General features: G+C 36.5%; 1 protein-coding gene across 1 annotated transcript in view; it reads right to left on the reverse strand.

Annotated features, from left to right (window-relative positions):
• DMD (dystrophin) overlaps window positions 1-23805 on the reverse strand; it is a 2133690-nt gene that overhangs the window by 786718 nt on the left and 1323167 nt on the right. Inside the window, exon 48 of the mRNA XM_027841994.1 lies at window positions 17169-17270. Coding sequence (XP_027697795.1) covers window positions 17169-17270 — 102 coding nt within the window. The remainder of the gene's footprint in view (window positions 1-17168; window positions 17271-23805) is intronic.

Consider the following 23805-nt stretch of genomic DNA (forward strand, 5'->3'; position numbering starts at 1 on the left):
TGATACAAGACCTAGCAGCAGAGACACTAAAGGACCATAGGTCTTGGAACACTATATAACAAAGAGCAAAAAAATTGGGGCTTCAGCCAAAAATATCATACCTAGCAAAGTTAAGCATAATCCTGAATGAAAAATAAATGGACATTTGATCAATTGTCAGACTTTCAATACTCTGTTAAAAAAACCAACAACCTGAACTTAATAGAAGATTGAACATGCCAAAAGAAACATAAAATACATACCAAAGACTGATTACAAGGGATTCAATAAGGCCATATCATTTACTTTTTATATATGTAAAATGTAAAATATATGTCCAAGATTGTCATTAGTAATTGGATAGTTTGTAAAAAAGATTGGGGTAGACCTGAGTATGATGTGACTTTAAAAGATAAAACCATTTAGGCACAGCTAAAAAGAATATTTTACACAAATGAAGTGCAAGGGGAAGAATCGATAAAGAGGAATTAGATGGGGGAGGAGGCTGATAGTTCTGATAACCTACTTTCATTGGGAATGGGTTTAAGAGGAACAATAAACATATATCTAGAATCTATAAAAAGTCTTCTAAATTTAGTAGAAATAAAACAGTAAGGAGATGGTGAAGGGGGAGAGGACAAGGGAGGGATCTCTAGAGGGGAAGGTGAAGAAATAGGTTATATGGGGCTATAGAAGGATGTTTAGATTTATGGGAATGGGAAGATAGAGGAAGGATCCTTGGAGGGGGATAGGCTAAGTAATAGGAGGGCAAGGTAGTGGGTAGAAGTAAAGTAGAGGAGTCAGGATGGATAGGAAGCAAGAGATAGGCACATATATAAAAACAAAGATCAGGAGTAGAATCTGTTAGGGAAATTATATGCCTATGTATGTATGTGTGTTTATATATATTTATATTTATATCAAAATATATCCACACTTAGTTGTAGCTTTCAGGGAATTTCGGGGAGGGTGGAGGAAGACTGAAGAAAGAACAAAGTAAAAAGTACACAGCAGAGAACAAAAGAAAACTTACAAGGAAACAAAGAAAAGATGGATAGTTCTCAATACAACATGTAGTATTTATCATACAGGCTTTCTTGAAATGAAAATTTATTGTTACAAATTTTGAATCCTCTCTTATTTCTGTTATGCACATAACATGCTTTTTCCCCCTTTATCTTACTTTGTATTTTCGTAAAGAAATAGGGTATATCTATATATCATAACCGAATACATTTTTTTCATAATAAATTGGGCAGACATACTGAATAAAACTTAAATCCTGCACCAATGCCCTGGAAAGACCAGTGGGCAAAGAGTCAAAAGACATAGAGTCACTTAACTTCTCTAGGCTCTACAAAATGAGGGTATTGGTCTAGATTACCTCTAATGTCCCCTTAGAGCTCTAAATCTATTATCCTAATTATCTTGAAATAATATAAACCATAGACAATAAAGTTTAACAAACAGTCATATTTTAAGAGATTGTTCTTTTGATAGAATGTCTTTCTTGAGAATATCATTTTCTACTATTTGAATCATTTTACTTTTTTGAAGACCATTCTCACTAATTCTCATAACTGGAAATAGGCATTAGAAATATGACTAGTTCAGCACAGGGGCTTACAAATAATAGAGCACAATGAATATTTCTTGAGTAAATGGTGAGATAAAAGATGCCATTGTGATATTGGACATTACATTATAAATTCTATTCATTTTGTTGGCTTTTTTTCAAATTTTAGTTTAAATTGCTTACTTTTAAAATCACTCTAAAAATATATATACCAGTAATGCAAACCCCAGATCTAAGAAAAGGAGTGAGCTAGACAGATTCCAGAGCAGATTTTTTTTTTAATAATGATAATCAATAGAGATCAGGTGGGTCCTCTAAACAAAGAACCCTAGATTTATATTTGAATTGATTTATAAATTCAGAATGCAGTCACACTGTAGCTTTCATTTTTAAAAGCTTTCACGTGAAAAATGATCTATGCTTACTACTTTGCCTTTATAGGGGACTCAGATTTATGTGAATAGACACATATATTAGGAATACAAAAAAGGGAAATCTTTTCCCAAGAAAATGTAGGTATAATCAATTTAGCAGAAGAGAAATTACCAAATAAGATTTAAATTAGCAATGGGTATACAATAATAATAATAATTATTATTATTATTAATTACAATAACAATAATAAATAACTTGCATTTATATAGCACTTTAAGGTTTGCAAAGCGCTTTGCAAATATTATCTCATCTTCCTTGTAACAACCCTGGGAGGCAGGTGCGATTGTTACCCTTATTTTAGTGAGGCAGAAACTGAGGCAGACAGTGGTTAAGTGACTTTCCAAGGGTCACAAAACTACTAATCTGAGTTAGGATTTGAAATCAAGTACCTGACTCCCTGTTAGTGCTCTATCCCTTGTGTATTCTAGCTATCTCCCTAAAAGATTTAAAACGCACGTAGCTGCAAATCTCACACAATTTGGAATGTGCTACTTGCTTTTGCCAAAGGGAGAAAAAAATGTTCTACCTTTACTGATATATCATGAAGAAAACAAGCTATTTTTATGATGACTAGAAAAGACATGAATTCTGGGCCAGGCTCAGTAATCTTCCACTGTAAGAACTTGGAACCAAAGTAACACTTGCATGATTAAATAAAGGGTACTTGCAAAACACTTAGTAAGGATACAAGATGACTGAGTGCAGCTCCCCATACCTTCCTTTATCCTCTATTGAAGCCACACTCATACTCTCTGGATGGCAGCAGCCAGCACAAAGCTAGGGAGTCCTGAGGTCATAGAAGTCATCACCATAACTAGGGTCAGGCTCTGCTTTTGTGCTTTAGTGAGAGGTATTTCTTCCCATAGCTGATGGATCCTCCCTTCACTAATCAGAGTTTGGTCATAACCATAAGAGGATACCATTTATTTTATATGATAATATACATATATATGTATATATACATATGTATATATACACACAGTCACACATTACATAGTTATAGTTATTACATAATTTATATATATATATATATATATATATATATATGTATATCTCTCCCTATAGACCTACCTTCCTGTGCTCCCAATCACCACCTTTACTTTGATAACTGACTTTCCCTTCACTCCTTCCCAGGGGTGGGGCCTGGAAAAACTAAGAACTAATCCTACAAAACATTCTGCTTCCCACTTATGCTGCTCTCTACCCTGATTGTGCATGATTATCTAGATGGCCTTTCTCACTGAAATACAAGTTGGTTATGTCCATTTCCAGTACTAAGCCTAAGTCTAACAGAGATGCCAGCTGTCTGAACAATCCTGGAGGGTAAATCAATTTTAAAATTGAGGGGTATTTTCTGATTTTAATCATCTAGCAATAATTCCTGGCTTTAGGGCTGCCATGTCTACTCCAGAAGCTCTGCGTAGAATGAAAATGACTGGAATGCTTTCATAAGGTATATAGTGGTATTTGAATTACTTAGGCCAAGAAATAATTTTGATCTGATTTCATCTCATGGAAGTAATGTTCATGTATAAGTGTTTCTACTACTAGTCTGAATCAAAAGCCTGACTTTGGATTAGACCTTACTGAGTGCACTTCCTCACATTCAGAATTTTCTCTGTCAGCTGCATGCTAGACTTTGTGTTGTACATGCTTTTCACTGCCATCTTTTGTTGTATTCTTAATTCTGTGGTTTTAAAGAATGGATATTATTCCTTGAAAATGTGTAAAGGTAGTAGCTCTTAAACAGCCTGCTTCAATTACTGTTAAAGACTTTGCACTGACTGTTTATGTGGGAAAGTCTATCATTTCAAGGATTATTCAAGGCCACAACAAACTGGGATCAGACACAAAAGAAAGTGAAGTTGAAAATTTTAAAAACAAAACAAAACAAGACCAAGACCTGACAAACTACTTCTGCAAATAGCCTAATTAATTCTCAGAAAGCAAATTAAGGCCTTCAGAGGGAACTATATTAAGTGGGACTGTTATTGATTTGTCTACAAAGCAACACAGGCTTCTTAAAACTGAAAGAACTCCTATTACAAGAATTCCTGGTCAAGGTCCCAGAGATGATTCAAGTACAGGGCTGTGGGTGGCATTAGTTCCACCCCCCCCCCGAGACCCACTCCTGTAGGGTCTCTGAAAATTAGCATTGAGTAATCAGTTGCTTCCTATTTCATCCTTTGGCATTTCTTGCTTGAAAGGCCAGATCCATGATTTCCTTCAGGATTGTCCCTCTCCTTTCCTTTACCCAATGTTCTTTCCCACTCTATTTTGAGCCTCCTCTATCTCAGTCTCCCTGATGAGGGGTAGCATCTTCACTTCCTTCTCAAGCCTTCCAACTCAATCTGGGCACAGTTCTTGGGACCCAGGCTTGAGTGCACCATTGAAGCCAGAAAGAGAGAGATGTGGGGCCATCAAACACATAGTGCCTCAGCTAGTAAATCTCTCATCATCTCATGAGTAGCTGAGAGGTCAGTATGGCTTCAGGTGTGGTGACAGCCAATTAAACCTCTCTGCCATAGCAACTTCAGCTCTCTAAATCACCTCTGCACACCAGGAGAGGTTTGGCTCCAGATCTAAATCCCTTTCCATGGGAGATCATTGAAAGTTAATCCTACCCTGTATCTCCTAAAATAGGGAAAAGCACTCTCAGTGGATTTTGGAGAGATGGAAGCTGGCTTTTCAGTAGTACATACTCAGACAAGACTCCTATTGGCTTGAACTTTGGCTCCTAAACGGACCCATGCACCTTATCATTATGTATTCTAAACCACCAGACACTATCCAGACACTATCTATATTTTGCTTATAATTACTTAACAACATACCAAAAAAGTTATGGTACCTACATTAGATTCTGCCCTGACTGTCAGATGGGTGATTTTTGATTAGGGTTCCCAAAATTAATATTGAAGAATATAAGGATATCAATACCAAAAAGGGGGCCAGATAAGAACCTGCCCCATCAGCAGTGGTCCCTCTAGCCAATGTCCATCCATTCTATCCCTAGTAAGATGACCTTCTTTCATATCCCCCATATAATTTCCACCATTATCTGACTCGCACAAATCCATTTTTTCTCCTAACTTCCCAGACCTTCTGCATCCATAAAATCAGATCATATCTGGCCTCATCCAAGATCCCAGACACTCTATTTTTCCCCATATCAGCTATTTTTATTTTATATGGAAAATCTGTTGGTTGTTTTTATTTTAGGTGGACAATCTCTTTCCATATTTCTTTATAGCTTTCAAGAGGAGCCAGGCACCAGTGGCTTCTGCTGAAGAGTCTCCTCTGAGACTTCTCTTGGGATCTAAAGGCCATGCCTCCCCATCCCATTGGTGAGACATCTCCTACATGGCCCAGTGGAACAAATGCAACACAATAATGACGCTTGTACTGATAAGATTGTGTCTAAAGAGCAAGTAAATTTCCTTTTATCCACTGGTCAGTTGTTTAGAGATCTCAGTTCTCTGAGATAGCTATAAAGTTAGCAGTAATTTTTCCAAAGCCTTCTGCTAAGCAGGATCATTCATTTTTAAAAGTAGCATTTTGTGTAGAACTTTTTCAAAAGTCTTTTTAGAGTCTAGATATTTATTTACTCCTTTGAAGAATTTGATCAGTTTGAGTCATTTTGCTTATAGAAATACTGCTGCTTTTTCTCCAATAGGTTATATTTGCTTGTGCATGTAATTTTCCAGGGTAACCAAATAGCTAAAGAAGGGAAGGGGAGTGGGGAGGACCATAGTTGTAACATTAAAAATATTTCTTTTAGACTCATGATGGAAAATGCTATCCATATCCAGAGAAAGAACTATGGAGTCTGAATGCAGATCAAAGCATACTATTTTCACTTTTTTTTTTCTTTCTCATGGTTTTCCCCTTTTGTTCTGATTCTTCTTTCACAACATGACTAATGTGGAAATATGTTTAATATGATTGTACATGTATAACCTATATCAGATTGCTTGTGGTCTTGGGGAGTGGAGAGGGAAGTGATGAAGGGAGAAAAAATTTGGAACTCAAAATCTTATAAAAGTGAATGTTGAATATCTTTGCATGTAATTGGAAAAAATAAAATACTATTAAGTGGAAAAATATCTTTTAGATATTATAATTGTTTAAATACAACTAAAATTCCAACTGGAAAAAATTGGGGACAATACAAGTACTCAGACTCAAAATATTTCAATTCTACTTGCAATTCCTCACAACAAAACACAGTTACTCTAACTTATCCTGAGGTAAGACATCTGACAGAAAACCTTAACTATCTATGGCGAAAAAAAAAAGTTGTGTGCCTGGGCCCTTGGCAAAAGCTCATTTGTGGAGGTCCTAGTTACAGCTTTGGGAAAAGAATAAAATGACAAAAAACATAGTCTATTGGATGAATCAGCTTCCATCTGGCCCCTGCTGAGCCTAAAGGACATAGAACTGGTATATAAAACAGATAGAGGGCCTGAAGGAAGATTTTCAACATGGGGATGAATGAGCCTTCATCAGTGGGTAGAGCATTGAGGAATTTCCAAAACAGGATCATTAGTAGATCAAACTCGGAGGTAAATACCTGTTAAAAGGACAAATAATTGCTGACATTTAAACTGTGCTTTAAAGATTTATAACCTTAAAACTTTTCCTCAATATCACCTTGTGAAATAGATAAGTATTATCCCCGTTCTAAAGATGAGAAAACTGGGACTGAAGTTACATCACCATGTCATAGAGTAAATGTTAGAATTAGGACAAACTTATCTGGGAACAATCCCTTGTCCTGTTTGTGGCTTGTGCCTTATCTTACCAAGATATCCTTGTCCTGGCCTTAGCCCCTGGGGCCATATTGCATTTCCATAATTTCCCTTACTAGTTCACTCCCCATTTCTGATTCCATTATGCTTCATACTCTAGCAGGTCATTCACTAGGACATCATATTAGGTGACCTGATCCTCCCCCAACCCCAAGACAACATCCCCTGAATAGACTGACAGAAAGACACCCCCAAATCCTAGGGGAGTCAATCCACTCAATTTTGGAACTACCAACCTGGGGCCTGAATTGTTTAGCCAGCCAAGTCCAACAGGACCTAGATTACTAAGACCTATTCCACCAAGCCATCTATCCTTTATCTCACTTGCCTATCTCCCCTTCTTTCCCAGGTCTAATGTTTACCTCTTGCTCTGGGATCAGAATTCAAATCAGTACTAACATACTACCACTATCCCTATGTCAATTCAAGTGAAGTCTATAAACATTTATTAATTATACGCTATGTGTTAAGCACTCTGCTAGGTACTGGACTAATCTATGCATTGACTCACTAACCCTAGGAATAACTACCCAGATGCTCCCTTCTCTGGCCACCAGTCCCATGTATATGTTGTCTCTCTCTATAAGAATGTAAGCTTCTTGAGGGCAGGGACTGTTTCACTTTTGCATGTGCGTCTCCAGTGCTTGTCACAGTGTTTGGCAAGTAGCAGGTACTTAAAAAGGAGTTTTTTCATCCATTAATCTGCTTACTCCAATGATTCCTATATCAATTTCAACTTGTGATTCCTTCCTGCAGATATCAAACAAGCTCTAGCTTTGACCCTCCTGTGAGTCTGTGGGCACAACCTTGCTTAAGCCCAAACATCGTTGTTGTTCTGTCTTCAGTCATGTCCAACTCTTTGTGCCCCATTTGGAGTTATCTTAGCAGATACTGGAGTGCTTTGCTATTTTCTTCTCCAGATCATTTTACAGATGAGGAAACTGAGGCAAACAAGGTTAAGTGACTTTCCCAAGATCACATAACTTGTAAGTGTCTGAGGCCAGATTTGAACTCAAGAAAATGAGTCTTCCTGACTCTAGGCCTGGTATTCTATCCATTATATCACCTAGCTGCCCCAAGTCCAAACATATCCTTGGCTAAATTGGGTGACATTAAGTAAAAAGTTAGCTAAGAGACCTTTACAAAGTGAATAGAAAAGACTCCACAAAGTACATGCATTTTTTGGATGGAACAGAGTTGAAAAAATAAGGTAAATTATTTAGTACATTTAATATAGGAGTAAGTAATTCTATTCTAAATATTTCCTAAGATTATTAACCTATTAATTGTACATTAACAGTATGCAAAGTTGAGGTCATTAATTACTTTACCCAGTCATATGTTGGCCACAGATAAATTTTGACAAACTAGGTATGATTACTGCAGTTTTCAAGAATAGATGTGGATTTGGTATTTTATAACAAAACAGAGTGTAACACAAAAGTTCATTACACAAGGTCAAATGTCAAATACAGTTCATATAGGAAAAGGAACTTTTTTATTTTTCTTTTTGTAAATATAATTATTTTTTTCAAGGATCACAAACTGTATCTTTTCTTCCCATCCTTACATTTTTACATACCTTTGTAGCCAAGTACTCTTAGCAACTCAGAATCCATGTGAATGAGTTTTGATTATAAATCCAATCAAGCTTTCCCTCTCCATCTCACCAAAGAGGCATAGCATAAAGCAGTGTGGGACAGTGGTTTACGCAATAGGCCTGGCATCTGAACAGGAGACTTGTTTCACGTCCCATCTCTGACACATCTGATTGAGTGACCATAGGCAGGTCACTTAACCTTTCTCAGTGCCTTGGACAACTTCTTAAAGACCCTAAGCAGCAGAATAATTGCTTATCTGCATTGTTAGGGAGTCCCCTGCCTATTCTTCCTAGGGAGTCCCCAAAAACAGAGTGAGCTATGGGAGAAGAGGGAGGGAACAAACATTGTCTTCCTACTATGTGCCGGCACTGGGCTAAGTGCTTTACAAATATATTACTCACTTGATCCTCACAATTCTGAGAGCCCCATGTTTTACAGCTGAGGACAGTGAGAGGCAGAGGTTAAGTGACTTGTCTAAGGTCACACAGCTTTTAAATGTTTGCAGCCACATTAGAACTCAGCCTTAACTGCAGGTTCAGTCCCCTTTCCGTTGAACTGCGGAACTGTTTGAGGAGATGATACACAGCACTTTATTAAGTGTTCTACCATAGTTTATCTTTCCCAGTGTGCAATCTAAAGAATGTAATGGTTACAATTTTGGAAACGTATACCCCAAAGAAAAGATGTTGCAGCTTCTAATATCATTGTATACAAGATGACCAATTCCTACATCTCAAACTGCTGAGTTAGCCTTCTTTATATCTTGCCTTTTCTTTTTCCATCTCAATTCCATCCAGTCTTTCTTTCTTGCTGGCTAATTCTTACACTCTAATTTCACCTGCACCCTTGGAAGCTAGAGGACTCAGCAAAGAGTGCTCCCCCTTCCTCTGTACATCAGGGCTTTAAGACAATATCTGCAAAACCAGCATTCTGCATTGTATTGCCTTGAGGATTACAACTATTTATTTTTTTTTAATTGGCAACTTTTTAGTTTCATTTGGAAAAGGTTATTTTTACATTCATTTCCCTTTTAATTAAAAAAAAAATGAAGACAGGGGGCACTAATCACCTTTCGGGTCTGCGCAATTGCCGCGCTCAGAAGTGGTTCGTCTTAGTGAAATCAAATAAAACTTTAAAAGAGAGTCATCCAAATTCAGCCCTTTGGTTTTGGGACATAAATGTAAACAAATGGAGAATATTCAGTCATTTCTAATATGGTATATTTTAAATTCTTCATTTTATCAAGTTATCCTTATCAAAATGGTTTGAAGAAATAAAACTTGAATACTTTAGATGGGGTATATGTTTATTCAAGTGACAAAATTGCTTACTTTAGAAATGGCAAATGTCCCTTAGGTTAGGGGCCAAGGAGCAAGAGGGTTGGTGTGGTGAAAGATGTACTTGAAACAAGTACTTGAAACAAAGAGTAAAGCTGTTCAATTTCAGTTAAGAATTTGACTCTACAAATCTGGGTGACTAGTACTACATTACTATCTTTCTCTGTCCCATTCTCCTTCACCCAGGAATCCATTTCTTTGGGGGCAGGTGTTTTTGTGGACATGTGATTAGTATAGGGATCACCCAGTGAGTGATGAAACTCCCTCTAACAATGTAAATCTACACCTGATCTACAACACATAGTGTTGGAAACTTGCTTCTCCACACCAAGGTTAAGTGACTTCCCCAGATGTCACACACCAGTATGTATGGAGGTATGACATGAATCCAGGTCCTCCTGACTATAAGGCTACTAGCTATCTATCCACTCTCTGATGCTTCCTCAAAGGAAAGTTACAGAGTTATAGAGTTCAACTGCTTACCACGATTACATTTCTCCTATTCTTAGATTTAAAAACCAAACCAAAACAACCAACCAACCCAAAACCCATATATAAAATGAAGGGCCAAAATTTTGTTTCTATTTTCTTCAGCTGTTTGTGACAGAATAAATATGGATTTTTAGATCCTAAGTTGCAAAATGATATTATGAGATAGTAATTTATCAAGCACACATACCATATGACATAGTACAATTAACTCTAAATTCAATAAAAATAATTTCTTCAAAAATGAACTGAAAGTAGAATGGGGGGGAAGAGGGAGGAAAGTGAATGCTTCTTGACTGGAAAAGCTATTAGTACAAACTTTCTAATACTAAATGTAGAATGATTAGAAAGAAGTTAGAACTTTGTTCTAAAGTAAGTTGTCTGTTAATTGTAATAACATCTGTCTGCAAAACATACTAAGTACTTCCCTCTCAGAGCACTGACAATATAAAGTAATTTTTGGCAGTTTGTCACTATTTATTTTTCAATGTATACAAGGTACTTGGAAATATTAAAACTGATAAAATAGCTGCATTAAAGTATTATGAAATTACTGCTCCTGTGAATATAATAAGCAACAATTAATTTACATCCTGAGATTGTAGCTTTAGTGTTGGAAGTGATTTTTAGAAGGCAAATTAACATGAAATACAAATCTTTACCCATTTCCCAAACTAATTTGGCCGAGGAGCAAATGTGCATTTGAAATGTTAATGGAACTCAAAAATACTAGTCATTGAATGTAGGATACCCTTTGGACAGGAATGGGACTTGGGAGAAAAATATAGTAAAGAAACTCTATTTTTGTTCAAATTACATATACATTCAGCATTTTAGAGGAGAAATATGATAGCAGTTTTTTTTTTTCTCTCTTGACCTTTGAAAACATCTTGTAGAATATAAGTGTCCAACCTTAGGCAAGTTGGGAATACTGCTGAAGCAATCAACAAGCATTTATTAAGTATTTATTATATGCCAAGAACTGTGCTAAGTGTTATAGAAACAAAGAAAGATAAAAGCACAAAACAAATCCCTACCAGCATGGAGCTAATACACCAATGAGAGACACAGTGTGTAAATTAATTTTGTTATTGTTCAGTCTTGTCTGACTCTTTGTGATCCCATTTTGGGGTTTTCTTGGAAAAGATACTGGAGTGATTTGCCATTTCCTTCTCCAGCTCATTTTACAGATGAGGAAACTGAGGCAAACAGAGTTAAATGACTTGTCCAGGGTCACACAGCTATTAAGTGTCTGAAGAGGCTGGATTTGAACTCAGCAATAGGAATCTTCCTGATTCTAAGGCCAGCACTCTGGACACTATGGTGCCACCTAGCGCCCCAATAAGGAACATCTTCCTTTGTGGTAAATTAATAAGAACAGAGTAGAAGGAAGGCTAGGGGTGGTTTGAAAGAAGAGTGGGGGAGACAAGGAAGATCTGCAGAAACTTCCCTCCAAGCTGAGTATCTAAAGAAGTCTGGAATGTTGAAAGGTGACGGTGAGGAGGGAGAGAATTCTAAGCCTGGGGAATAATGGGGGAAAAAAAATATCCTGACAAACACGAGATGGAGAGCCTTGTTCAAAGAACATGATGTAGGCCAGTATTGCTGGACCATAGAGTGTGAGATGGGGATTTAATTGTAAGAAGACTGAATAGGTAGGAAAGGGCCAGGTTATGAACAGCTTTAAATACCAAAGAGAGGACATTCTATTTGATTGTGTAGGCGATAGGGAGGTACTGGGGTTTAGTAAGTAGGACAGTGATATTGTGAAATCTGTGCTTGAGGAAAATCACTTTAAAGCCTTGTGGAGGGCGGATTATAGTGAAGATTGTTGAGGAAGTTGAGGGATGGAGACCAATTAGAAAGCTATTGCAATAGTTAAAGCAGAGGTGCTAATGGGGGATGCCTATATGAGTCAAGAGAAAGGGACATGTACTAACAATCAACAAACATTTATAAGCACCTACTATGTGCCAGGCACTGTGCTAACTGCTAGGAATACAAAAATAGGTAAAAGACAGTATTTGCCCTCAATTCTCTCCACATTCTAATGGCAGAGACAACAAGCAAACAAATATGTACGAACAAGCTATATATATAGCATAAATAGGAAGTCTATAAGAGAGGGAAGGCACGAAAATTAAGAAGGGTTGGAAAGGCTTTCTTTAAAAGGTGGGATTTAGGAGTTGGAACATAAAGGAAGTCAGGGAAGCCAGTGATGGACATGAGGAGAGAAAACATTCCAGGCATGGGAGGCAGTCAGAGGAAATACCCAGAGCTGAGAGTCGGAGAAAGGCAGGTAATACATTTATTTTTATACTCATTTTAGAGATGAAGAAACTTTGTCTGGTAGCATTAAGTGATTTGCTCAGTCATGAAAATAATTAGCATGAAAGCTGGGTCCAAATTCTAGGTCTTCTTCCCACTCTTCTTTTACTTTCTTCTCTAATTTCTGCACTCTTGTCTTCTGACATCACAATTCAACGGAAATGGCTCTCCCTAAAGTTACCAGTGACCTCTTCATTGACAAATCTAATAGCCTTTCCTGAGTCCTCATCCCTCTTGACTTTCTGCAGCATCTGACAATGTTGATCATGTCTTCGCCCTCTTGAAGATTCTCTCATTTCTAGGCTTTTATGACATTGGTCTTTCTTCTTCCTCCTTTTTATCTGTTACTTCTTTGCCTCCTCTCTAAGACTTTTGTCCATGTCATACCCTGTGATCAAGGCCATCCTCAGGGCTCTGTCTTATGCCCTTTTCTCTTTTAACTCTATATTTTCTCACTAGTGACCTTCTCAGCTGATGTGAATTCAATGATTATGATTATGCAAAGGATTACTAGGTCTATACATCCAGCTCTGTTTTCTCCCTTTACCTGGTGTCTAGGAGGCACCTAGGTAATACAGTGAATAGGGCATTAGGCCTAGAATCAGAAAGAACTGAGTTTAATCTAGCCTCGCACACTTTCTAGTTGTGTGACCCTAGGCAAGTCACTTAAACTGTTTGCTTTAGTTTTTTTCATCTGTAAAATAGGGATAATAATAGCACCCACTTTCCAGGGTTGTTATGAGGATTAAATGAGATAATAATGTAAAGTGTTTAGCCCAGTGCCTGGGACCTAGTAGGTGCTACAAAACTGTCAGCTATCATCATCATCATCATCATCATCATCATCATCATCATCATCATCTCCAACTGCCTTTTGGAAATCTTGAACTAAGAGTTCCATAAGCATCTCAAACTCAACATGTCCAAAAGAGGACTCATTTTATCTTTCCCCAGCTGCCCCCTACCCCAAACTTCTCTATTAGTGTCTTCCTCAATTCCTCACTTTCCTTACCCCCAAATATCCAGTTCATTGCCAAATCCTGTCATTTCTTCCTCCACAGTATTTCTTATATACATCCCCTTCTCTCTACTCACACAGCCACCACTGTGATTTGGGCCATCATGATCAATTCTCTGGACTATTGGAATGGCCTTCTAATTGGTTTCCTTGCCTTAACTCTCTTTCTCCTTACTTCAATCCTCCTTTCACTCAACTAACAAAGTGTTTTTTTCTAAAGCTTATGTCTGATCATGCCATCATATTACCCCACCCCCATTCAAAAAAAACTCCAGTGCGGTCCCTCTTCCTGCTAAGAGAAAATATAAATGCCACTATTTGGCACTTAAAATTTTCATTAATAATAATGATAATAGTAATAATAATAATGATGATGATGATGATGATGATAGCTAATATTTACCTAGCACCTACTATGTGCCAGGCCCCGAGCTAAACACTTTACACGTATTATCTCATTTGGTTCTTACAAGAATCCTAAGAGGTAAGTGTTATTATTATTTCGATTTTATAGATGAGGAAACTGAGACAAACAGAGATTAAGTGACTTGCCCAGGGACATACAGCTAGTAAGTATCTGACACCATATTTGAACTCAGATCTTCCTGATTCCAGGCCAGATGCTCTATTCACTGTAACACCTAGCTTCCTATTATTCTGTATCTTCATATATATATATATATATATACACACACACACACACACACACACACACATGTATATGTATATATATTTGTATATGAAGATACATATATACATATATGTGTATGTATGCATATATATACATACTTACAGATATATATGTGAATATATATGTAAATGTGTGTATGTATATATATACACATATATACACATATACACACACACACACACACACACACATATATATATATATATATACATACATATAATATGTATACACACATATAATTGTAAATGTATCCGGTCTCCTCTATGTACTCTTTGATCTATTTATACTGGTATACTTGCTAATTTTCTCGTTATGACATTTTATCTCCATCTCTTTTCAATGGTTATTCTTCATACCCGGAATGCTCTTCCTCTTCACCTCTTCTTGCAGGCTTCCTTGACTTCCTTCTATACTCAGTTCAATTTCTCCTTTTCTTTAGGAAACCTCACTTCATTTCTTCACTTTCCAGTATCTTCTGCTTTCAGATTACCTTCCTTCCACTTTCCATATATCTTCTATTTATATACCTATTTTCACATCTCTAGTATTACAATGTAAGCTCCTTTGGGGCATGGACAGTTTTTGCTTTTTCTTTGAATCTAAAGCACTTAGCATACTACCTGGCACATGGTGCTTGATAAATGCTTGTTGACCGTCTGGTGATTGTATGTTTTGACAAACATTATTAAGGTCGGGAAAATGGAAAAAAATCCAACCATTGTAGCTAAATATTTGCTTCTTTATGTGGATGGCACATAGTTGGCCTTACTTCATTCTCTACCATAATGGCTATACTATTAAAGCTAGCAAGGGTGATTGGCAATCTACCTCCTGCTTTGCATTAGGGCACAAATGTAAACCTGCCTTCCATTCTTCTCAGTGTTTTCTTCATGCTTACAATGCGAGGCATTAGCAATACTGGCAGTTTATGAAAACTACAGATACTATTTTGGGCAAGTGGGTAACAAATTAGTTTCTATAGGTTTTATAAAAAGGAACAATGCATTCCAAAATAAATATGTATCAACATTTAGAGTAAACAGACTATCTTATTAACAGCCTGAGTTAGAACATTCTGTATAGGCCAAAATACCCTTTAAGAAGTCTCTTGTAAATTGTAGGAAAAACAAACATTTTACAGAAATGTGGTTTAAACAAAGAACAAAATGAGAAAAAGCTGTGACCTTAGAGATGGAATATAAGTCACAGTAATGTTTGCAAGGACAAACTGGCTTTGTATAATGAGGTTATTGACCTGAGTTGGTTTAAAGTAGTTTTAAACATGAGAGTGAGTCCCATTGCATTTCAACCCTATAACAAAAGCCACAGAAACCAGGACTGATCAATAAGCCACCATTAAATGCTCTCAAGAGCCTTTAAGCAAAGCATAGAGTTAATAATTTTTGCAGGGCACAAAATAAAATATAATATCATGTATCTCATATATGTACTTGGCATCAAATTTGTTACCATTGTGACATTGGTTAGGACACTTCATTTTCTCGGTCTCATTTTCTTCATCTATAAAATTAGTGCTGTTGATTAACTTGACTTCCAATAACCATTGTGTGAGGAATGCTAACAGTTTGATTCCCACAGAATTGATAAGAAAACAGGACAAGGGGAGATTAGGTTATTGATTAATTGATTTCTTGGTTTATTGGTTTACACAAATATGTAAACATACATCAGGTGATGTCCCCGAAAGTATCTTGTTTGTCCAGGCTTTCTGGCTCTCCCCTCCTTTTTTCTTACTTTCCTGCTGAACCCAACCATTACTTGTTTCTCGCCTTTTTGCAAACCTTGTTGCTGGGGCAAAGTTCCCCTGCTTAGACTGTGAGCTCTGAAGCCCAGCCAATGGGAAGAGGAGTTAGTAGGAGAGGGGGGTTCTGCCTTAGGGTCTACATAAACTGGCTTTGAGCTACACTCCCTCGCACACCCTGGCTGGAGCCATCTTGAGCAATGCTGGGTGTGTCCTTTCTCATGAGAAAGCAATAAAACTCCTTTTTGCCTTTCTTAAGAAAAAGTCTCTGATTTGATTATTTTGGGGGTCACAAACACCCCACACAAATTGCACCTCTCAATCTATGATCTTAAGAAATGGCAAATAGTAATCAGCCAGCTCTTACAGCAACTTCCTGTGTCTGATACTTGCTCCCTGTTCAACCTTCCATTTCCTGGTTTGTCACATAGAGGGTTTAGACCAGATGGCCTCTCCAATGTTCCTCCCAGTTCTAGACCCATAACCTTGTGAAATTAACTTTGTTCTCTTTTCCTAATCTTAAGTCTGGAAATTCACATCATTGCTGTACTTGAAGGTGTACATCATGAGGAGAAAGAAGTTGAATACTTTCCCTCAAGTCAACTGTCTCAAAGAAGAAACAAGTGACTATATAACATTTCCCTTTATCCTCCCCTCCCCCCCCAAAAAAATCTTGCCCTAATAAAATACTGATTTTCTTCATCAAATGAAAGGCCAATGGGGAAGACAATTCCTCCAGCTGCCAGAGTCAGACAGTATGATATAATGCCTTGATTTGAATGCCTTGTTTGAATGTCAAACAATATGAAAAGAATTGAGCCTGGAAAAAATAATAAAAAAAAAAGAAAAAAAAAGAATTCTTTGGAAGGTGGACTCCCCTTCCCCCCACTCCCAAGATGGAAGAAGATCAATACAGAAATGAGTGCTTTGCTGCAATGACATATTAACAACCCTGGGATCAGAAAGTATAAATAGCAGACAGATCCTAAGGACAACCCTGCCTCTGCTATTACAGAACAGCCAATATTGTCTCTGAGGTTATTTCATTGATTATAAATAGACCACATCAGTGGCAAGTGTACAACACGAAAAGTATAACCCACTAGGTGGTAATGGATATTACTTGAGGTTGCTTCATTACCTTTACTGGCTCAGTGACTGATTTTTCCTTGTATAAATGCCACCCTTTAGACAAAATTCCTTCCACATCCGGCTGTTTAGCTTCAACTGCTGTTTCGATTTCCTGGGGGGAGAACACACAGTGTAGATTAACTTCACAGTGCCAATAAAATTACTAACTTTAAATATCCTCTTGGAGGCTCCACATGTGGTACTAAAAAAAAAAAAGCATCTGGGGGCAAGAGAAGGAACGAACACTGACAGAAAAAACACAAGAAAAAATTATCAAAAATAGGTGGGCTGGGCCAGGACAGGCCCTGTGAAGTACTGTGATCTTTAGCTCCTGCTTACTTTGTTTTTCTCATATTCAAAACTACATCCTTTGGTTAGCTCTGTATCGCCATTCATCACATGCAGCGCTGGATGATAGATTTAGAGATGAAAGGGACTTCAAAAGTCATCTGGTCCAAGGACTTCATTTTACAGACATCCCAGAGAGTTAAGTTGACTTGTCCAAGGTCACACAGGTAGCACGTGTCAGATGTGGGATTTGTACCCATGTCCTCTGACTCCAAAGATATTGGTCTTTGCACAGTATCAAGTTGCACATGGATATAACTTACTGCTTTACATATACTAATTAGAAAACAAATGAGGCATAGCATTTCTACATAATTAGCATAGTTTAGTTATGTTATTAGCAAGAATAACTTGATTCTTCCATCTTATGTCGAAGGGCCATCTTGGCTTTGGATTCTCATAGCAAACTTTTAAGTAACAATCAAATAATTCTTATTATATCACTAAAAATTTTTAAAGGGATAAGTAGATGCCTAAAATGTAATATTATTATAATTTTTGGTTCAGAACTGTGAATTCATTGGTACAGGAAATTCCCAATGAGGAGATTCTCTCGACCATTGCAGATTATCAAATTTTCTCTAAATTATAGTCTTAGGAGAGTTATCTGGAACAGTAAGAGTTTTAAGTGATTTGCCCAAGGTCACGTAGTCATGATTTCAGAAATAGGAACTGAACCCAGGTCTTCTCAATTCCTAGGCTGCCTCTCTACCTACTGCAATATATTGATTCTCTTAATTATTAAGAGGCTTTGAATTACACAGCCCTATGAAAAGGAATGAAAAAAATTTCTATGATGATTTTCAATTGGAAGATGAGAATACCATATATCTTCAGATATTTTATTAAGAGGGAGTTTATTAGAACTGTTTTCTGACCCCATTGATGACAAAACATAGAAAAATGGGCACATATTTAAGTTAAGGGAAATAAAGTTAAATATTTAAAAAGAGGTTTTGGAAAAAATACTTTTTAAACACTAGAAACATTAGAACACTAGTATTGATTAATCAATGTCAGGCAACAGACACAATCTCTTACAGAAAGCTTTTCTTGATTGGCCAAGATCTCCCACTCTCTTTCTATTACCACACAGAATTCAACATAGCCTCATTTCTGTGCCTACTCATACACACGCATATATGATTGTACATCCTTATATGGATAAATGAGTAGTATTTTTAGATTTTATGCTATCTCTGTATATATTCTGTTCAACTGATTTGTGTCTTCTGCTCCCCCAGAAGGGTTTCCTCTTCTGGATACTGTATGGATCCTAGAATGCTTTGTATAGAGTCAAGAATAACAGAAGGCTGGTACTCAATATTTCTCTTAAGGAAAATGAGTTGTCAGGTATCCCTGAGCCTAGCAAAATAATGCTCTGTCAGAATCAGGGAGTATGGAAGTTGTAAGTCGTATCCAGGAAGACAGACCAAAAGCAGGTGAAAACAAATTTACAGAGTATATCTAAGCAAGGATCTAGGAACATGCTTATAAACCAAGGTCTGAAACAGGTTCTTCACTCTGTTGGCAATCTGGTGATGTCTATGAACCCATTCTCAGAACAATGTTACAAATAATTGAAAGAAATGCTAAATTTCAGATAAAGGTTAGTGAAAATAAAGATGCAATTTTTTTCCCATTGAAGTTCTTGGTCCCCATGTTAAAAATCCTTGGTCTAAAGTAGGCCTGCCCAACATACAGCCCCACCAGCTGCTTGCAGCCTGCCAAAGGATTTCAGGCAACTCCGAGAAAATGTAGGGTTGACACTGCGCACTCTACCATTTATCATGTTACCTGCAGCAACCAACCATCATCAGTCTGTGTCTCATCTAACTTATCTGTGGCCAAAGAAGTTTATAAGTTGTAGAGGTCTGGTCTAAAGGAACAAGATAAGAACCAAATAGAAAAGAAGATAGAGAACTTGAGTTTGTTCATTTCTTTATGTACAATACACATTTATTCAGTACTATTTGCAAGGCAATATACTAGGTAAGTTCTTGAATGCAGAGATAAAAAAATAAAATAAAAAATACCAGTTCCTGCCCTCATAAACTTACATTCTATCAGGAGAAAACTGTGGACACAGATAAAACAATACACATAAATATAAAATAACTTCAGGGGGACTCTAATAAATAGGGAGATGACAAGAAAGGCTTTGTGCATAGGATAGCATGAGCTATTTGAGGAATCCAGAGAATCTAAGAGGTGGAAGTAAGGAGTACATTCCAAGGGTGTATGTACCAAGGCACAGAGGAAGATGAAAGTGGATTTATGGGGAAAAAAACAAATAAGACAGGCTACAATAGAGAATGCCTAAGGGAGAATAATATAAAGCAGTTTGGAAAGATTGATTGCAACCAGATTGTGGAGGCTTTTAAATGCTTAAAAAAAAAGGAGTGGGTGGGTATGGGAAGGGAGTTTGTATATTCTTCTAGAGACAATATGGAGCCATTGAAGATTATTGAGCAGAGGAGTAAGATAATTGGTTTCATACTTAGTGTGTTAATTGTAGGGGTGATAGAAGCTACTGGAATAGAATAGGCAGGAAATAAGGCTCTGAATTAGGCTGATGAGTGGAGAGAAGCTAAAACAAATGTTACTGTAGAGAAAGAATCAATAAAATTTGGCTACAAATGAGGGGTAACAGAAAAGCAAAATCAAGGATAACCCTGAGTGAATATGGATAACTGGAAAGATGGTGATTCCCACTACAGAAATAAAAAAGGAAGAAAAAAATTTTTGCTTTTTATTTTTGGTGGAGGGGGAAATAGTGAGTTTTACTTTAGGCATGTTTTTAGATATGTATCTTTTGCCTTTTGGAATATTATATTTCAAGATTTCCTCTGCTTTAAAGTTGTAGCTACCAGATTCAACATGATCCTGCCTGGAAGCTCTAGATTTTGGCTATTTTTTTTCTGGTAGTTTTCATTTTAGAGTTTCTTTTAGGTGATATCCAGTAGAACCTTTGTATTTTTAATTTTTCCTCAGAATCTAGTAGCTGTAGACAATTTGTGATTTTTTAAAAACAAAGTACCTAGGCTTTTTTTATTTTTACTCATGGATTTCAGAGAATCTGATGATTCTTAAATTATCTTTCCTTGACCTATTTTCCAGATCAATTTTGATGCCTTAATTGTCTTTTATTTTTTTCAGTCTTTTGATTTTATTTTAATAATTTTGTGATCTCTTGGAGTTACCAAAGTTTATTTGATCCATTTTAATTTTTCAAGGAATCTGGACATGGTTTTCCACTTTCTATTTTAAGTTATTACTTATTCTCCTTCCAATTCATTTCTCTAGAGTTCCTATTTTATTGGAGGAGGGAAAGGAGGGAAGGTAAAAAGCATTCATTAAGCACCCACTATGTGCTAGGAACTGGGTAAGTGCCTTACAAGTATTATTTCATTTAAAATTACTTTAAAAGATTCTTGCTTCATTTATTCCATGAACTCTTATAGTCCTGTGAATGAGCATTTTTTTTTATAAAATTTTGCTTGTAGATGTTATGGAATTACTTTCTTCTGAACACTTGACCCATCATATTTATTCAGTTTTAAAAGTCTTTTCATGTTTGCTCATACCTCCAACCTCAATTTTTATTTAGGACTTTGTGCCAGGTTCATATCTGTCTCATTCTTTACTCTTAAATGGTAGTAGTAAAGTTTGTACTCCCCTTAATTTCCTGGGTTTCTGCCACTGGCTTCTACTTATGCTCTGTGTATCAGTGGTCAAAGTGCTGGCAAGTTTCTGTGTCCCTGGTCTAAACTCTGTATTTGACAGTCCCTGGTTAGGGAATTCCCAAGGTCTTAGGGGCTGCCAGCTTCTTCCCTAAGAGAAGTGCTACTGTTATCTTCTGTCTCCCTGTGAAACTTTCTTATTGGAATGCTGCCTTTTCCATCTCTCCTGGAGCAAGCCACTGTTGTGGGCTTCCCCAGTTAGAATACTACCTTAAGTAGCCTACTCATACCCACTATGGACTTGTCCAATGTCCTTTGGATGTTCTGTAATTTAAACTCTTAAGACACTGTGGTATTCAATTCAAATTCATCTAAATAATAGATGTTGCCTTTTAGGTTATCTACAATTTCAGTTCTTTGGAGAACGTGATATTCCATAGTTCACAACTGTTTGGCATCCCTGGGAAAATACTGGTGTTTAAAATATTAAAAAAAAAAAGATTTAAAGGGAGTAACAAAGGTTATTGAAACCATCACATAATTTTATGAATGTGTTCTAACTTGTGACTAGCTCATTGTCCATCTGCATTCTCTGTTGTCCATCTACTTGTCTTGTCTGAGCTAGACATAACCCAGGCCAGTTCTCTGGTAGTATAGTTTAGATATTGAAACAAAATGAGGCACCCATAGGTCATTCAGCAGTTAACAAAATGAGATTTATTTAGTCATAGAAGGAGAAGAATATTTGACATGACATTCATAGGCATTGAGAAGCTATTGAGTTAAATCGGCTGAGCCCAGATTCCTGCAAGATCTACCAGCCAACCATCTGAGAACAGCTCCAGCTCTCATGATTTGTACCAGGCAATGAGGAAGAGATGCCAACAGTTTTAGGTCCTGATAGTCTCCTGAGCCAACCATATCTCAAGGAATGTCTAAATACCTTTTAAAGGGATTAGCTTTTTACTGTGTGGATTGTTTGACTATTTTCTTTTGTGTAGATTATCTTTCAGAGAACTGATCATTACGAAAAATGAAACTGAATTTATCTTGACAGGACATAATTGATTATTGATATGAGTCATTTCAGGGTTATTTGTCTGTGTGCAATCAGGCAATGAACTAGTTACAACAAAGGTCAACATCAGTAACAAATTAGAAGTAAAAATAAAGATGAAAAGAACCTTAGTATCACAATTTCCTACAAATATTTAACTGATAAAAAGATGACATAACAAAAAGACCAAATAAGCCTACAAACTACATTAGTCAGCAACCACTTGATGTATTTACCAAAATATATCATCTTTGTTAAAATATTTATGTAACTTTATTATTTCCCCAGAGAACTAAGGGTAAGCATTTAATAGAAAAGATGGGGTTTTGTATTACAAACAGGGTGTGGAGAATTGGATTTGTTGTCAAACATCTACAAATGATTTAATAGGCAGTCTAGTAAATAATATATAATTTAAGTTTGACATTAATTTGTATGTTTTAAATTTTCCCACCCCCAAATTCAAAATGGAATGTTTTAACATGTCATAGAGGTGATATGGATTCTCCAAGACTATATACCAGGTGAGATAAAGATCTAACAATTATTAATTAATTGAATAGACTTTTTTGAGGGCATGGACCTAATGTTGCATGGTGTATGCTGTCAGAAGGCCAACCTAGACTCAAAGTTTTGTCCCCAGGTGACTAACTTTTTTCAACAATGAACTAATTGCCCTTCTACTACCAAAGCGTGGAAGGATTGTAATTGGCATTCAGTAGGTACACTCATACTGATGGAAACATGGGTGTTCTGAAATACTGAAGAAGTTTTTATTTAAGTTAAACCGTCTAATCCAAACTTTCATAGTGAATATTGATTTTTCCAATAAATTGCATTTCTAATTTTCTCTTTTTGATAAATTTGTGAAGTAGGTCTTCTAAATAGCCCCTCTGAAGTCTATCAGCAAAAAATCAAATCATCTGATAAAAACTAAACTCAATTGAATCTTAAAAGATATATATTGTATTATACATTTTAACTGAAAACTTTCCATTTTGGGAAGAGGAAAAAAAAATCTACAAACTACCATAATAAGTAGAAAACACAGCTGTTCTCAGTTCTCTGAAATCTGGATTCTATCCCCACAACTCTAATGAAATTGTTCTCTCAAAGGTAATCAATGACCTGTTCACTAAATCTAATGAACTTTCTTTAGTCTTCATTGTCTTTGACCTTTCTGCACAATTTGACATTTTGACCACTTTGCCCTTCTAGATATTTTCTCCTTCATTGGCTTCCTTTGGAGACACTGCACTTTCCTAATTCACCTTGCACTTCTCCAATGATGTCTTTTCTATAAATTTTAAAGACTCCTTGTCCTTAATGTGGGTGTTCCAAAAGAATCTCTCCTTGGTTCTCTTACTGTAATATCTATTCATTCCCATGCCTTCAATTACCATCTCTATACAGATGGCTCTAAAATCCTTACTTGTATGTTTGATCTCTCATATGAACTCCAGACCAATCTCTCCAAATGTCTATAGAACTCAATATGTACAAAACTGAATATATCATCTTTCTGACTAAATCTGTTCTTCCTTCTGATTTCATTATTT

Source organism: Vombatus ursinus, unplaced genomic scaffold (genome assembly GCF_900497805.2).
Source record: "Vombatus ursinus unplaced genomic scaffold, bare-nosed wombat genome assembly UNPS02004827.1, whole genome shotgun sequence".
NCBI classification, from domain to species: domain Eukaryota; kingdom Metazoa; phylum Chordata; class Mammalia; order Diprotodontia; family Vombatidae; genus Vombatus; species Vombatus ursinus.